The sequence below is a fragment of the Sphaerodactylus townsendi genome, linkage group LG08 (genome assembly GCF_021028975.2).
Source record: "Sphaerodactylus townsendi isolate TG3544 linkage group LG08, MPM_Stown_v2.3, whole genome shotgun sequence".
Lineage (NCBI taxonomy): Eukaryota > Metazoa > Chordata > Lepidosauria > Squamata > Sphaerodactylidae > Sphaerodactylus > Sphaerodactylus townsendi.
In genome coordinates, this window is record NC_059432.1 from 24,920,254 (window position 1) to 24,936,703 (window position 16,450).

Genomic DNA, 16,450 nt, shown 5'->3' on the forward strand with positions numbered 1-16,450 from the left:
CTAGATGGACTTTGGTCTGATCCAGCTGGCTTGTTCTTATGTTCTTATGTTCTCATGATCTCTCAAGTTTCCCTGTTAAGAAACATATTGCATGTTATATTTTTTGAAAAATGCCTAAAATTATCGTTGACAATTTAATCAGATGCTGAAACAAATGCAGTATGAAAACTAAACAATAAGGAGTTTTGTTAACCTGCTGTGGTAAAGAGAAGAATCCTAATGAAATATGAATTGATTTTCTGTTGCAGAAAAAGGAAAATTCCTTGCTCTTGATCTTGGGGGAACAAATTTTAGAGTCTTGCTTGTAAAAATTAGAAGAAACAAATCGGTCCGAATGTACAATAAAATTTTCGCCATTCCGCTGGAAATTATGCAAGGAACAGGGGAAGAGGTAAATTTTTGAAAGTAACGCTTTCTCTCTTTTTTTTGGAATGATCTACCTTCCATGGAAAATGCAGGTGTTAAATATTGTCTGTCTCCTCCCCTCCTAGCTGTTTGATCACATTGTTCAGTGTATCGCAGAGTTTTTGGAATATATGGGCATTAAAGGTGCACAGCTGCCTCTTGGCTTTACATTTTCATTTCCCTGCAAGCAAGCAAGCATTGATAAGGTAAGATGTGGAATACAAGCTTTTGAGCTCCTTTTAATTTGGGACTCCTCTTAAAGAGATTAATGGTTCCAGTGACAAGATCTGTAATGTTTGTTGTATTTTACCATGCTGTGGACTCTCTTGGTGAGATTTTTAAAAGTGTGTTATCATTGATTGTATCAGAACACGTGGAAAATCAAAAATATTGGATCAAAAATGTGAGGCTCTTGCATCTAGAAGAAGAAGCAGAGTTTGGATTTATACACCACCTTAGGCTGTTTTTACATGCCGAAATTGCCCCTCTGTTGGCACGGGGAATGCCCCGATACAATCAAGAGTTTTGCACAACCCCCTGTGCTGTACCGTGGCTGCCACATTTCTGCTCCAGAGCTGCAATGGCTTTCCTTCGCAAATTTCCTGAATTTCCTGAACTGCAAAGGTTGAGGTCCTTTTGAAATGTCCCTTTGTTGCTCCGGAGGCTTCCACTAGTGTGCAAAACTCCTCTGTAGCATAAACGGGGCCAGTTTTCCTGCCTCACCTCTCTGGCTTGCCCCACCAATGGACAGGTGCTGAGAAGTGGCGCCTTCCCCCCACTTGTAGTGAAAGAAAATGGAGGGAGAAATCTTGCTTTTTATAAAGGAGGGAGAAACCTTGGGAAGAAAAGTGGCGTGTGCAGGCAGAATGGGAGGGAGCAGGAGGGCAGCGATTCTTTCACACACGCAAGGTTGTTAGATTTACCCTTTAGATCAGTGGTTCTCAACCTGTGGGTCGCGACCCCTTTGGGGGTCGAATGACCCTTTCACAGGGGTCACCTAAGACTCTCTGCATCAGTGTTCTCCATCTGTAAAAGGGATAAATGTTAGGGTTGGGGGGTCACCACAACATGAGGAAGTGTATTAAAGGGTCGCGGCATTAGGAAGGTTGAGAACCATTGCTTTAGATGGAGTGGGAGGATGGCGATCCCGTTGCACATGCAAGGATTTTAGACTGGAGGGGGGCAATTCTCAGCTCCTAATTTGTCATGGAAAACTAAAATAGTGAAAGTGAGTGGGGGGAATGGGGTGAGATTCAGCCAATCCGAACACAGGAAACAGAGGCTGCCCACGCATGCATGAAAGAGACTACGGAAGAGCTCGCAGTGCTTGTGGCGCTTATGGGAAAGCCCTCGGCTTGTGGGAAAGCATTCAGGGCTTCCCTCACTGGCTCTGACTTGAGCAAAGGACAGAGCCAGGCAGCAGTGGGGAACTACAAGCAGGGCAAGAAGCCCTGCAGCAGTTATGCTCCCCGGCTAAGCCACGGAGCATTTAGAAAATGCAAAAAGATCCTTTATCTCCTGTCAGGAGACTCAAGTTGGCTTGCAAGCTCCTTTCCCTTCTTCTTCCCACAACAAACACCTTGTGAGGTAGGTGGGGCTGAGAGAGTTCTGGAGAACTGTGACTAGCCCAAGGTCACCCAGCAGGAATGTAGGAGTGTGGAAACACATCTGGTTCACCAGATAAGCCTGTGCTATTCAAGTGGAGGAGTGGGGAATCTAACCCGGTTCTCCAGATAAGAATCCACTTGCTCTTAACCACTGTACCATGCTGGCTCTCTAGGTTGATTTTCTTTGAGGAACACACATTTATATGCATTGCCAATGCACATAGCATACATGCTATTAAACATGTGTTAAGTTGGAGACAAAACGAAGTCCAACTAGACTTTTTATTCCTACTTTATTGCTGTGTTGGTGTACCCACTCAAAAGCCACTTCTCCACTGTCTGGGCTTTACATCTTTGTGGTAATATTTGAAAGCAGACATGGGATTGCATGGCACTGGCTCCTTTCCCCACTAGTGTTGTACTTCCATTACAACTGCTGGTAAAAAATTAATCACATAACTCAGGCTATGCAAGGGGTCTGCCCTTTTCAGGTATTGTTGCTTTAGCACAACAGTTGCCATATTGTGTCAGAGCAAGGTCCGCTAATCCAGCATTCTGTTTCCAGCCATGGCCCATCAAATGCCTGTGAGGTCCTCACGAGCAGAGCATTTTTGTCTCCAACATCTGGTAGGCAGAGGTGCTGTATGAGGAGACAGGGTTTCAGCTTCCCCCACATCCTGCTCCTCACTTGAAAATGGCCCCAGGCAGCAGAGGCGTAGCTAGAGAAAATGGCATCAAGAGCAAGAGATGAAATTATGCCCTGGGGGAGGGGGGTTGTGGTCCCCTGTTCCCCCCCCCCCCCAAATCCCCTGTAACTGTGGTTCCTTAACTCCTTGCCAGTCTTGGTGCTGCTTGGATAGCTAGAGGGAATGTAAGTTGAACGTTAAAGGAACCACAGGGATTTTTTGCGAGGGTGGCAGGTGCCCCCAAGCACCCGGTACCCAAGGCAAGAGCCCCCACCCCCACCCCTTCACTACACCCCTGCCAGGGAGTTAATATTTGCCCCACTGGGGAGATTTCTATGTAGCTATCAGTGCATATAAGTTTCCCCAACAGGCAAATAGCAGCTCTCTGGGCTGTTTGACATCTCACCCCCCCCCCCCAACTCCCTCATGCTGCTTTGCACAGTTCCCTCTTGCCCTCCTCCCTGCTGTCGACTCCTTCCCATTTATCTAAATGCTTGTATCGATACATCTATAAGAGTTGGCTTTTGCAAATGAACAGCACAAGCAGCTTCTCTTTCTGGCTGCACCCCAACTCCCCCGCTCTGTTTCTGCCCTCTTGGTTGATCGGGAGGGCGTTTTTAAAACTTTCTTTTAGACAAACTTCTGCTTAAAAAAACAATCCTCTCACAGTGGCAGCAGCAACAGCAGTGTGTGTGTGTAGGGGAAGGGAGGGGATATCAGCGAGATCTATGCCTTTCAGGCTGTTGATGGGTGGAGTCAAGAGAAGCAGCAAAGGTTGAGACTTCAACAAGCAGCTACAGGGTAGCAATGGGCTGCCTCCTCGCGTGTAAACAGAGAAATGCGAGGAAAGTCCTCTGCAAGCCCACTGCACAGAGAAGAGTCCTGAGGTAAGTGTTCCCTGCGTAATTGGCCATAGTATACCAAAGCAAGATTGGGAAACAGAGCAACAGAGCAGGGGAAAAATTGGAAAAATTGGCAAAAGCATGACAGAAGGAAAAATTCTATCCACTATGATTGGGGCAGGGAGGATTGAGAGCAAAAACTATGAGGGGTGTGAACAGATAGGTGCATACACACAACACTCTTTTCTGGCTGTAAAATTAGCATAGAGATCACCCAGTTCAAGGTAGTACTATAGCCCTGTTCTGGGAAGAACCACTTTACTATGAATGCATAACATATTGAAGCCAGCTATTGTTGAAAGTGCAGTCCGGCTTGAGATGTTCTACCTTCCTGATCTTATATTGCTAGTAAATCTAGTTAATTTGTTTTTATCCTCACTCTGTTCTAGGGAGCTCTCATTGGCTGGACAAAAGGTTTTAAGGCCACGGACTGTGAAGGAGAGGATGTTGTTGATATGCTCAGAGAAGCCATTAAACGCAGGAATGTAAGTTTAGTAGAACTCATATTACCTGAACTTCGGATATCCAAACATATCTTTCTGTCCATGTAAATGGAGCATGCATTGCAATTCCTCTTAACACAGACGGCTGATTTTGGTCGCATTCTGTGCTGTTCAGCCTTAGAATGATTGTGGGTATGGCCCATAGGTCAGATAGGATGTAGGACAATGAGGATTTCATCTGTCTTTGAAAAAGAAAGTGTGCACGTAAGACCTCTTAATTGCAGGAAAAAGCCAGCAGTGATAAAAAGTTCTGTCAAATCACAGGTAGCTTATGTAGATGCCATATGTTTTTCAAGGCAAGAGATGAATGGAGGTGGTTTGCTGTTACCTTTTCTGCATAGTGACACTGAACTTTCTAGGAGGTCTCCCATCCAAGTGCTAATCAGGGCTGACCCGGCTTAGCTTCCAGGATATGATGAGCTTGGGCTAGTCCAGGGGTAGGGAACCTGCGGATCTCCAGATGTTCAGGTACTACAATTCCCATCAGCCCCGCAAACCATGGGGGGGGGGGGGGTGGGGGGGGGGGGGGGTGGGGGGGGGGGGGGGTGGGGGGGGGGGGGGGTGGGGGGGGGGGGGGGTGGGGGGGGGGGGGGGTGGGGGGGGGGGGGGGTGGGGGGGGGGGGGGGTGGGGGGGGGGGGGGGTGGGGGGGGGGGGGGGTGGGGGGGGGGGGGGGTGGGGGGGGGGGGGGGTGGGGGGGGGGGGGGGTGGGGGGGGGGGGGGGTGGGGGGGGGGGGGGGTGGGGGGGGGGGGGGGTGGGGGGGGGGGGGGGTGGGGGGGGGGGGGGGTGGGGGGGGGGGGGGGTGGGGGGGGGGGGGGGTGGGGGGGGGGGGGGGTGGGGGGGGGGGGGGGTGGGGGGGGGGGGGGGTGGGGGGGGGGGGGGGTGGGGGGGGGGGGGGGTGGGGGGGGGGGGGGGTGGGGGGGGGGGGGGGTGGGGGGGGGGGGGGGTGGGGGGGGGGGGGGGTGGGGGGGGGGGGGGGTGGGGGGGGGGGGGGGTGGGGGGGGGGGGGGGTGGGGGGGGGGGGGGGTGGGGGGGGGGGGGGGTGGGGGGGGGGGGGGGTGGGGGGGGGGGGGGGTGGGGGGGGGGGGGGGTGGGGGGGGGGGGGGGTGGGGGGGGGGGGGGGTGGGGGGGGGGGGGGGTGGGGGGGGGGGGGGGTGGGGGGGGGGGGGGGTGGGGGGGGGGGGGGGTGGGGGGGGGGGGGGGTGGGGGGGGGGGGGGGTGGGGGGGGGGGGGGGTGGGGGGGGGGGGGGGTGGGGGGGGGGGGGGGTGGGGGGGGGGGGGGGTGGGGGGGGGGGGGGGTGGGGGGGGGGGGGGGTGGGGGGGGGGGGGGGTGGGGGGGGGGGGGGGTGGGGGGGGGGGGGGGTGGGGGGGGGGGGGGGTGGGGGGGGGGGGGGGTGGGGGGGGGGGGGGGTGGGGGGGGGGGGGGGTGGGGGGGGGGGGGGGTGGGGGGGGGGGGGGGTGGGGGGGGGGGGGGGTGGGGGGGGGGGGGGGTGGGGGGGGGGGGGGGTGGGGGGGGGGGGGGGTGGGGGGGGGGGGGGGTGGGGGGGGGGGGGGGTGGGGGGGGGGGGGGGTGGGGGGGGGGGGGGGTGGGGGGGGGGGGGGGTGGGGGGGGGGGGGGGTGGGGGGGGGGGGGGGTGGGGGGGGGGGGGGGTGGGGGGGGGGGGGGGTGGGGGGGGGGGGGGGTGGGGGGGGGGGGGGGTGGGGGGGGGGGGGGGTGGGGGGGGGGGGGGGTGGGGGGGGGGGGGGGTGGGGGGGGGGGGGGGTGGGGGGGGGGGGGGGTGGGGGGGGGGGGGGGTGGGGGGGGGGGGGGGTGGGGGGGGGGGGGGGTGGGGGGGGGGGGGGGTGGGGGGGGGGGGGGGTGGGGGGGGGGGGGGGTGGGGGGGGGGGGGGGTGGGGGGGGGGGGGGGTGGGGGGGGGGGGGGGTGGGGGGGGGGGGGGGTGGGGGGGGGGGGGGGTGGGGGGGGGGGGGGGTGGGGGGGGGGGGGGGTGGGGGGGGGGGGGGGTGGGGGGGGGGGGGGGTGGGGGGGGGGGGGGGTGGGGGGGGGGGGGGGTGGGGGGGGGGGGGGGTGGGGGGGGGGGGGGGTGGGGGGGGGGGGGGGTGGGGGGGGGGGGGGGTGGGGGGGGGGGGGGGTGGGGGGGGGGGGGGGTGGGGGGGGGGGGGGGTGGGGGGGGGGGGGGGTGGGGGGGGGGGGGGGTGGGGGGGGGGGGGGGTGGGGGGGGGGGGGGGTGGGGGGGGGGGGGGGTGGGGGGGGGGGGGGGTGGGGGGGGGGGGGGGTGGGGGGGGGGGGGGGTGGGGGGGGGGGGGGGTGGGGGGGGGGGGGGGTGGGGGGGGGGGGGGGTGGGGGGGGGGGGGGGTGGGGGGGGGGGGGGGTGGGGGGGGGGGGGGGTGGGGGGGGGGGGGGGTGGGGGGGGGGGGGGGTGGGGGGGGGGGGGGGTGGGGGGGGGGGGGGGTGGGGGGGGGGGGGGGTGGGGGGGGGGGGGGGTGGGGGGGGGGGGGGGTGGGGGGGGGGGGGGGTGGGGGGGGGGGGGGGTGGGGGGGGGGGGGGGTGGGGGGGGGGGGGGGTGGGGGGGGGGGGGGGTGGGGGGGGGGGGGGGTGGGGGGGGGGGGGGGTGGGGGGGGGGGGGGGTGGGGGGGGGGGGGGGTGGGGGGGGGGGGGGGTGGGGGGGGGGGGGGGTGGGGGGGGGGGGGGGTGGGGGGGGGGGGGGGTGGGGGGGGGGGGGGGTGGGGGGGGGGGGGGGTGGGGGGGGGGGGGGGTGGGGGGGGGGGGGGGTGGGGGGGGGGGGGGGTGGGGGGGGGGGGGGGTGGGGGGGGGGGGGGGTGGGGGGGGGGGGGGGTGGGGGGGGGGGGGGGTGGGGGGGGGGGGGGGTGGGGGGGGGGGGGGGTGGGGGGGGGGGGGGGTGGGGGGGGGGGGGGGTGGGGGGGGGGGGGGGTGGGGGGGGGGGGGGGTGGGGGGGGGGGGGGGTGGGGGGGGGGGGGGGTGGGGGGGGGGGGGGGTGGGGGGGGGGGGGGGTGGGGGGGGGGGGGGGTGGGGGGGGGGGGGGGTGGGGGGGGGGGGGGGTGGGGGGGGGGGGGGGTGGGGGGGGGGGGGGGTGGGGGGGGGGGGGGGTGGGGGGGGGGGGGGGTGGGGGGGGGGGGGGGTGGGGGGGGGGGGGGGTGGGGGGGGGGGGGGGTGGGGGGGGGGGGGGGTGGGGGGGGGGGGGGGTGGGGGGGGGGGGGGGTGGGGGGGGGGGGGGGTGGGGGGGGGGGGGGGTGGGGGGGGGGGGGGGTGGGGGGGGGGGGGGGTGGGGGGGGGGGGGGGTGGGGGGGGGGGGGGGTGGGGGGGGGGGGGGGTGGGGGGGGGGGGGGGTGGGGGGGGGGGGGGGTGGGGGGGGGGGGGGGTGGGGGGGGGGGGGGGTGGGGGGGGGGGGGGGTGGGGGGGGGGGGGGGTGGGGGGGGGGGGGGGTGGGGGGGGGGGGGGGTGGGGGGGGGGGGGGGTGGGGGGGGGGGGGGGTGGGGGGGGGGGGGGGTGGGGGGGGGGGGGGGTGGGGGGGGGGGGGGGTGGGGGGGGGGGGGGGTGGGGGGGGGGGGGGGTGGGGGGGGGGGGGGGTGGGGGGGGGGGGGGGTGGGGGGGGGGGGGGGTGGGGGGGGGGGGGGGTGGGGGGGGGGGGGGGTGGGGGGGGGGGGGGGTGGGGGGGGGGGGGGGTGGGGGGGGGGGGGGGTGGGGGGGGGGGGGGGTGGGGGGGGGGGGGGGTGGGGGGGGGGGGGGGTGGGGGGGGGGGGGGGTGGGGGGGGGGGGGGGTGGGGGGGGGGGGGGGTGGGGGGGGGGGGGGGTGGGGGGGGGGGGGGGTGGGGGGGGGGGGGGGTGGGGGGGGGGGGGGGTGGGGGGGGGGGGGGGTGGGGGGGGGGGGGGGTGGGGGGGGGGGGGGGTGGGGGGGGGGGGGGGTGGGGGGGGGGGGGGGTGGGGGGGGGGGGGGGTGGGGGGGGGGGGGGGTGGGGGGGGGGGGGGGTGGGGGGGGGGGGGGGTGGGGGGGGGGGGGGGTGGGGGGGGGGGGGGGTGGGGGGGGGGGGGGGTGGGGGGGGGGGGGGGTGGGGGGGGGGGGGGGTGGGGGGGGGGGGGGGTGGGGGGGGGGGGGGGTGGGGGGGGGGGGGGGTGGGGGGGGGGGGGGGTGGGGGGGGGGGGGGGTGGGGGGGGGGGGGGGTGGGGGGGGGGGGGGGTGGGGGGGGGGGGGGGTGGGGGGGGGGGGGGGTGGGGGGGGGGGGGGGTGGGGGGGGGGGGGGGTGGGGGGGGGGGGGGGTGGGGGGGGGGGGGGGTGGGGGGGGGGGGGGGTGGGGGGGGGGGGGGGTGGGGGGGGGGGGGGGTGGGGGGGGGGGGGGGTGGGGGGGGGGGGGGGTGGGGGGGGGGGGGGGTGGGGGGGGGGGGGGGTGGGGGGGGGGGGGGGTGGGGGGGGGGGGGGGTGGGGGGGGGGGGGGGTGGGGGGGGGGGGGGGTGGGGGGGGGGGGGGGTGGGGGGGGGGGGGGGTGGGGGGGGGGGGGGGTGGGGGGGGGGGGGGGTGGGGGGGGGGGGGGGTGGGGGGGGGGGGGGGTGGGGGGGGGGGGGGGTGGGGGGGGGGGGGGGTGGGGGGGGGGGGGGGTGGGGGGGGGGGGGGGTGGGGGGGGGGGGGGGTGGGGGGGGGGGGGGGTGGGGGGGGGGGGGGGTGGGGGGGGGGGGGGGTGGGGGGGGGGGGGGGTGGGGGGGGGGGGGGGTGGGGGGGGGGGGGGGTGGGGGGGGGGGGGGGTGGGGGGGGGGGGGGGTGGGGGGGGGGGGGGGTGGGGGGGGGGGGGGGTGGGGGGGGGGGGGGGTGGGGGGGGGGGGGGGTGGGGGGGGGGGGGGGTGGGGGGGGGGGGGGGTGGGGGGGGGGGGGGGTGGGGGGGGGGGGGGGTGGGGGGGGGGGGGGGTGGGGGGGGGGGGGGGTGGGGGGGGGGGGGGGTGGGGGGGGGGGGGGGTGGGGGGGGGGGGGGGTGGGGGGGGGGGGGGGTGGGGGGGGGGGGGGGTGGGGGGGGGGGGGGGTGGGGGGGGGGGGGGGTGGGGGGGGGGGGGGGTGGGGGGGGGGGGGGGTGGGGGGGGGGGGGGGTGGGGGGGGGGGGGGGTGGGGGGGGGGGGGGGTGGGGGGGGGGGGGGGTGGGGGGGGGGGGGGGTGGGGGGGGGGGGGGGTGGGGGGGGGGGGGGGTGGGGGGGGGGGGGGGTGGGGGGGGGGGGGGGTGGGGGGGGGGGGGGGTGGGGGGGGGGGGGGGTGGGGGGGGGGGGGGGTGGGGGGGGGGGGGGGTGGGGGGGGGGGGGGGTGGGGGGGGGGGGGGGTGGGGGGGGGGGGGGGTGGGGGGGGGGGGGGGTGGGGGGGGGGGGGGGTGGGGGGGGGGGGGGGTGGGGGGGGGGGGGGGTGGGGGGGGGGGGGGGTGGGGGGGGGGGGGGGTGGGGGGGGGGGGGGGTGGGGGGGGGGGGGGGTGGGGGGGGGGGGGGGTGGGGGGGGGGGGGGGTGGGGGGGGGGGGGGGTGGGGGGGGGGGGGGGTGGGGGGGGGGGGGGGTGGGGGGGGGGGGGGGTGGGGGGGGGGGGGGGTGGGGGGGGGGGGGGGTGGGGGGGGGGGGGGGTGGGGGGGGGGGGGGGTGGGGGGGGGGGGGGGTGGGGGGGGGGGGGGGTGGGGGGGGGGGGGGGTGGGGGGGGGGGGGGGTGGGGGGGGGGGGGGGTGGGGGGGGGGGGGGGTGGGGGGGGGGGGGGGTGGGGGGGGGGGGGGGTGGGGGGGGGGGGGGGTGGGGGGGGGGGGGGGTGGGGGGGGGGGGGGGTGGGGGGGGGGGGGGGTGGGGGGGGGGGGGGGTGGGGGGGGGGGGGGGTGGGGGGGGGGGGGGGTGGGGGGGGGGGGGGGTGGGGGGGGGGGGGGGTGGGGGGGGGGGGGGGTGGGGGGGGGGGGGGGTGGGGGGGGGGGGGGGTGGGGGGGGGGGGGGGTGGGGGGGGGGGGGGGTGGGGGGGGGGGGGGGTGGGGGGGGGGGGGGGTGGGGGGGGGGGGGGGTGGGGGGGGGGGGGGGTGGGGGGGGGGGGGGGTGGGGGGGGGGGGGGGTGGGGGGGGGGGGGGGTGGGGGGGGGGGGGGGTGGGGGGGGGGGGGGGTGGGGGGGGGGGGGGGTGGGGGGGGGGGGGGGTGGGGGGGGGGGGGGGTGGGGGGGGGGGGGGGTGGGGGGGGGGGGGGGTGGGGGGGGGGGGGGGTGGGGGGGGGGGGGGGTGGGGGGGGGGGGGGGTGGGGGGGGGGGGGGGTGGGGGGGGGGGGGGGTGGGGGGGGGGGGGGGTGGGGGGGGGGGGGGGTGGGGGGGGGGGGGGGTGGGGGGGGGGGGGGGTGGGGGGGGGGGGGGGTGGGGGGGGGGGGGGGTGGGGGGGGGGGGGGGTGGGGGGGGGGGGGGGTGGGGGGGGGGGGGGGTGGGGGGGGGGGGGGGTGGGGGGGGGGGGGGGTGGGGGGGGGGGGGGGTGGGGGGGGGGGGGGGTGGGGGGGGGGGGGGGTGGGGGGGGGGGGGGGTGGGGGGGGGGGGGGGTGGGGGGGGGGGGGGGTGGGGGGGGGGGGGGGTGGGGGGGGGGGGGGGTGGGGGGGGGGGGGGGTGGGGGGGGGGGGGGGTGGGGGGGGGGGGGGGTGGGGGGGGGGGGGGGTGGGGGGGGGGGGGGGTGGGGGGGGGGGGGGGTGGGGGGGGGGGGGGGTGGGGGGGGGGGGGGGTGGGGGGGGGGGGGGGTGGGGGGGGGGGGGGGTGGGGGGGGGGGGGGGTGGGGGGGGGGGGGGGTGGGGGGGGGGGGGGGTGGGGGGGGGGGGGGGTGGGGGGGGGGGGGGGTGGGGGGGGGGGGGGGTGGGGGGGGGGGGGGGTGGGGGGGGGGGGGGGTGGGGGGGGGGGGGGGTGGGGGGGGGGGGGGGTGGGGGGGGGGGGGGGTGGGGGGGGGGGGGGGTGGGGGGGGGGGGGGGTGGGGGGGGGGGGGGGTGGGGGGGGGGGGGGGTGGGGGGGGGGGGGGGTGGGGGGGGGGGGGGGTGGGGGGGGGGGGGGGTGGGGGGGGGGGGGGGTGGGGGGGGGGGGGGGTGGGGGGGGGGGGGGGTGGGGGGGGGGGGGGGTGGGGGGGGGGGGGGGTGGGGGGGGGGGGGGGTGGGGGGGGGGGGGGGTGGGGGGGGGGGGGGGTGGGGGGGGGGGGGGGTGGGGGGGGGGGGGGGTGGGGGGGGGGGGGGGTGGGGGGGGGGGGGGGTGGGGGGGGGGGGGGGTGGGGGGGGGGGGGGGTGGGGGGGGGGGGGGGTGGGGGGGGGGGGGGGTGGGGGGGGGGGGGGGTGGGGGGGGGGGGGGGTGGGGGGGGGGGGGGGTGGGGGGGGGGGGGGGTGGGGGGGGGGGGGGGTGGGGGGGGGGGGGGGTGGGGGGGGGGGGGGGTGGGGGGGGGGGGGGGTGGGGGGGGGGGGGGGTGGGGGGGGGGGGGGGTGGGGGGGGGGGGGGGTGGGGGGGGGGGGGGGTGGGGGGGGGGGGGGGTGGGGGGGGGGGGGGGTGGGGGGGGGGGGGGGTGGGGGGGGGGGGGGGTGGGGGGGGGGGGGGGTGGGGGGGGGGGGGGGTGGGGGGGGGGGGGGGTGGGGGGGGGGGGGGGTGGGGGGGGGGGGGGGTGGGGGGGGGGGGGGGTGGGGGGGGGGGGGGGTGGGGGGGGGGGGGGGTGGGGGGGGGGGGGGGTGGGGGGGGGGGGGGGTGGGGGGGGGGGGGGGTGGGGGGGGGGGGGGGTGGGGGGGGGGGGGGGTGGGGGGGGGGGGGGGTGGGGGGGGGGGGGGGTGGGGGGGGGGGGGGGTGGGGGGGGGGGGGGGTGGGGGGGGGGGGGGGTGGGGGGGGGGGGGGGTGGGGGGGGGGGGGGGTGGGGGGGGGGGGGGGTGGGGGGGGGGGGGGGTGGGGGGGGGGGGGGGTGGGGGGGGGGGGGGGTGGGGGGGGGGGGGGGTGGGGGGGGGGGGGGGTGGGGGGGGGGGGGGGTGGGGGGGGGGGGGGGTGGGGGGGGGGGGGGGTGGGGGGGGGGGGGGGTGGGGGGGGGGGGGGGTGGGGGGGGGGGGGGGTGGGGGGGGGGGGGGGTGGGGGGGGGGGGGGGTGGGGGGGGGGGGGGGTGGGGGGGGGGGGGGGTGGGGGGGGGGGGGGGTGGGGGGGGGGGGGGGTGGGGGGGGGGGGGGGTGGGGGGGGGGGGGGGTGGGGGGGGGGGGGGGTGGGGGGGGGGGGGGGTGGGGGGGGGGGGGGGTGGGGGGGGGGGGGGGTGGGGGGGGGGGGGGGTGGGGGGGGGGGGGGGTGGGGGGGGGGGGGGGTGGGGGGGGGGGGGGGTGGGGGGGGGGGGGGGTGGGGGGGGGGGGGGGTGGGGGGGGGGGGGGGTGGGGGGGGGGGGGGGTGGGGGGGGGGGGGGGTGGGGGGGGGGGGGGGTGGGGGGGGGGGGGGGTGGGGGGGGGGGGGGGTGGGGGGGGGGGGGGGTGGGGGGGGGGGGGGGTGGGGGGGGGGGGGGGTGGGGGGGGGGGGGGGTGGGGGGGGGGGGGGGTGGGGGGGGGGGGGGGTGGGGGGGGGGGGGGGTGGGGGGGGGGGGGGGTGGGGGGGGGGGGGGGTGGGGGGGGGGGGGGGTGGGGGGGGGGGGGGGTGGGGGGGGGGGGGGGTGGGGGGGGGGGGGGGTGGGGGGGGGGGGGGGTGGGGGGGGGGGGGGGTGGGGGGGGGGGGGGGTGGGGGGGGGGGGGGGTGGGGGGGGGGGGGGGTGGGGGGGGGGGGGGGTGGGGGGGGGGGGGGGTGGGGGGGGGGGGGGGTGGGGGGGGGGGGGGGTGGGGGGGGGGGGGGGTGGGGGGGGGGGGGGGTGGGGGGGGGGGGGGGTGGGGGGGGGGGGGGGTGGGGGGGGGGGGGGGTGGGGGGGGGGGGGGGTGGGGGGGGGGGGGGGTGGGGGGGGGGGGGGGTGGGGGGGGGGGGGGGTGGGGGGGGGGGGGGGTGGGGGGGGGGGGGGGTGGGGGGGGGGGGGGGTGGGGGGGGGGGGGGGTGGGGGGGGGGGGGGGTGGGGGGGGGGGGGGGTGGGGGGGGGGGGGGGTGGGGGGGGGGGGGGGTGGGGGGGGGGGGGGGTGGGGGGGGGGGGGGGTGGGGGGGGGGGGGGGTGGGGGGGGGGGGGGGTGGGGGGGGGGGGGGGTGGGGGGGGGGGGGGGTGGGGGGGGGGGGGGGTGGGGGGGGGGGGGGGTGGGGGGGGGGGGGGGTGGGGGGGGGGGGGGGTGGGGGGGGGGGGGGGTGGGGGGGGGGGGGGGTGGGGGGGGGGGGGGGTGGGGGGGGGGGGGGGTGGGGGGGGGGGGGGGTGGGGGGGGGGGGGGGTGGGGGGGGGGGGGGGTGGGGGGGGGGGGGGGTGGGGGGGGGGGGGGGTGGGGGGGGGGGGGGGTGGGGGGGGGGGGGGGTGGGGGGGGGGGGGGGTGGGGGGGGGGGGGGGTGGGGGGGGGGGGGGGTGGGGGGGGGGGGGGGTGGGGGGGGGGGGGGGTGGGGGGGGGGGGGGGTGGGGGGGGGGGGGGGTGGGGGGGGGGGGGGGTGGGGGGGGGGGGGGGTGGGGGGGGGGGGGGGTGGGGGGGGGGGGGGGTGGGGGGGGGGGGGGGTGGGGGGGGGGGGGGGTGGGGGGGGGGGGGGGTGGGGGGGGGGGGGGGTGGGGGGGGGGGGGGGTGGGGGGGGGGGGGGGTGGGGGGGGGGGGGGGTGGGGGGGGGGGGGGGTGGGGGGGGGGGGGGGTGGGGGGGGGGGGGGGTGGGGGGGGGGGGGGGTGGGGGGGGGGGGGGGTGGGGGGGGGGGGGGGTGGGGGGGGGGGGGGGTGGGGGGGGGGGGGGGTGGGGGGGGGGGGGGGTGGGGGGGGGGGGGGGTGGGGGGGGGGGGGGGTGGGGGGGGGGGGGGGTGGGGGGGGGGGGGGGTGGGGGGGGGGGGGGGTGGGGGGGGGGGGGGGTGGGGGGGGGGGGGGGTGGGGGGGGGGGGGGGTGGGGGGGGGGGGGGGTGGGGGGGGGGGGGGGTGGGGGGGGGGGGGGGTGGGGGGGGGGGGGGGTGGGGGGGGGGGGGGGTGGGGGGGGGGGGGGGTGGGGGGGGGGGGGGGTGGGGGGGGGGGGGGGTGGGGGGGGGGGGGGGTGGGGGGGGGGGGGGGTGGGGGGGGGGGGGGGTGGGGGGGGGGGGGGGTGGGGGGGGGGGGGGGTGGGGGGGGGGGGGGGTGGGGGGGGGGGGGGGTGGGGGGGGGGGGGGGTGGGGGGGGGGGGGGGTGGGGGGGGGGGGGGGTGGGGGGGGGGGGGGGTGGGGGGGGGGGGGGGTGGGGGGGGGGGGGGGTGGGGGGGGGGGGGGGTGGGGGGGGGGGGGGGTGGGGGGGGGGGGGGGTGGGGGGGGGGGGGGGTGGGGGGGGGGGGGGGTGGGGGGGGGGGGGGGTGGGGGGGGGGGGGGGTGGGGGGGGGGGGGGGTGGGGGGGGGGGGGGGTGGGGGGGGGGGGGGGTGGGGGGGGGGGGGGGTGGGGGGGGGGGGGGGTGGGGGGGGGGGGGGGTGGGGGGGGGGGGGGGTGGGGGGGGGGGGGGGTGGGGGGGGGGGGGGGTGGGGGGGGGGGGGGGTGGGGGGGGGGGGGGGTGGGGGGGGGGGGGGGTGGGGGGGGGGGGGGGTGGGGGGGGGGGGGGGTGGGGGGGGGGGGGGGTGGGGGGGGGGGGGGGTGGGGGGGGGGGGGGGTGGGGGGGGGGGGGGGTGGGGGGGGGGGGGGGTGGGGGGGGGGGGGGGTGGGGGGGGGGGGGGGTGGGGGGGGGGGGGGGTGGGGGGGGGGGGGGGTGGGGGGGGGGGGGGGTGGGGGGGGGGGGGGGTGGGGGGGGGGGGGGGTGGGGGGGGGGGGGGGTGGGGGGGGGGGGGGGTGGGGGGGGGGGGGGGTGGGGGGGGGGGGGGGTGGGGGGGGGGGGGGGTGGGGGGGGGGGGGGGTGGGGGGGGGGGGGGGTGGGGGGGGGGGGGGGTGGGGGGGGGGGGGGGTGGGGGGGGGGGGGGGTGGGGGGGGGGGGGGGTGGGGGGGGGGGGGGGTGGGGGGGGGGGGGGGTGGGGGGGGGGGGGGGTGGGGGGGGGGGGGGGTGGGGGGGGGGGGGGGTGGGGGGGGGGGGGGGTGGGGGGGGGGGGGGGTGGGGGGGGGGGGGGGTGGGGGGGGGGGGGGGTGGGGGGGGGGGGGGGTGGGGGGGGGGGGGGGTGGGGGGGGGGGGGGGTGGGGGGGGGGGGGGGTGGGGGGGGGGGGGGGTGGGGGGGGGGGGGGGTGGGGGGGGGGGGGGGTGGGGGGGGGGGGGGGTGGGGGGGGGGGGGGGTGGGGGGGGGGGGGGGTGGGGGGGGGGGGGGGTGGGGGGGGGGGGGGGTGGGGGGGGGGGGGGGTGGGGGGGGGGGGGGGTGGGGGGGGGGGGGGGTGGGGGGGGGGGGGGGTGGGGGGGGGGGGGGGTGGGGGGGGGGGGGGGTGGGGGGGGGGGGGGGTGGGGGGGGGGGGGGGTGGGGGGGGGGGGGGGTGGGGGGGGGGGGGGGTGGGGGGGGGGGGGGGTGGGGGGGGGGGGGGGTGGGGGGGGGGGGGGGTGGGGGGGGGGGGGGGTGGGGGGGGGGGGGGGTGGGGGGGGGGGGGGGTGGGGGGGGGGGGGGGTGGGGGGGGGGGGGGGTGGGGGGGGGGGGGGGTGGGGGGGGGGGGGGGTGGGGGGGGGGGGGGGTGGGGGGGGGGGGGGGTGGGGGGGGGGGGGGGTGGGGGGGGGGGGGGGTGGGGGGGGGGGGGGGTGGGGGGGGGGGGGGGTGGGGGGGGGGGGGGGTGGGGGGGGGGGGGGGTGGGGGGGGGGGGGGGTGGGGGGGGGGGGGGGTGGGGGGGGGGGGGGGTGGGGGGGGGGGGGGGTGGGGGGGGGGGGGGGTGGGGGGGGGGGGGGGTGGGGGGGGGGGGGGGTGGGGGGGGGGGGGGGTGGGGGGGGGGGGGGGTGGGGGGGGGGGGGGGTGGGGGGGGGGGGGGGTGGGGGGGGGGGGGGGTGGGGGGGGGGGGGGGTGGGGGGGGGGGGGGGTGGGGGGGGGGGGGGGTGGGGGGGGGGGGGGGTGGGGGGGGGGGGGGGTGGGGGGGGGGGGGGGTGGGGGGGGGGGGGGGTGGGGGGGGGGGGGGGTGGGGGGGGGGGGGGGTGGGGGGGGGGGGGGGTGGGGGGGGGGGGGGGTGGGGGGGGGGGGGGGTGGGGGGGGGGGGGGGTGGGGGGGGGGGGGGGTGGGGGGGGGGGGGGGTGGGGGGGGGGGGGGGTGGGGGGGGGGGGGGGTGGGGGGGGGGGGGGGTGGGGGGGGGGGGGGGTGGGGGGGGGGGGGGGTGGGGGGGGGGGGGGGTGGGGGGGGGGGGGGGTGGGGGGGGGGGGGGGTGGGGGGGG

At 80.3% G+C, this 16,450-nt stretch overlaps 1 protein-coding gene across 2 annotated transcripts in view; it reads left to right on the forward strand.

Annotated features, from left to right (window-relative positions):
- LOC125437545 (hexokinase HKDC1-like) overlaps positions 1 to 4,189 on the forward strand; it is a 33,199-nt gene extending 29,010 nt beyond the window's left edge. For both annotated transcript variants that reach the window (XM_048505209.1, XM_048505208.1), the window contains exons 11-13: positions 249 to 391; positions 492 to 611; positions 3,990 to 4,189. In XM_048505209.1, the coding sequence (XP_048361166.1) occupies positions 249 to 391; positions 492 to 611; positions 3,990 to 4,151 (425 nt within the window). In that variant the 3' untranslated portion in view covers positions 4,152 to 4,189. The remainder of the gene's footprint in view (positions 1 to 248; positions 392 to 491; positions 612 to 3,989) is intronic.
- Positions 4,190 to 16,450: the final 12,261 nt, after the last annotated feature.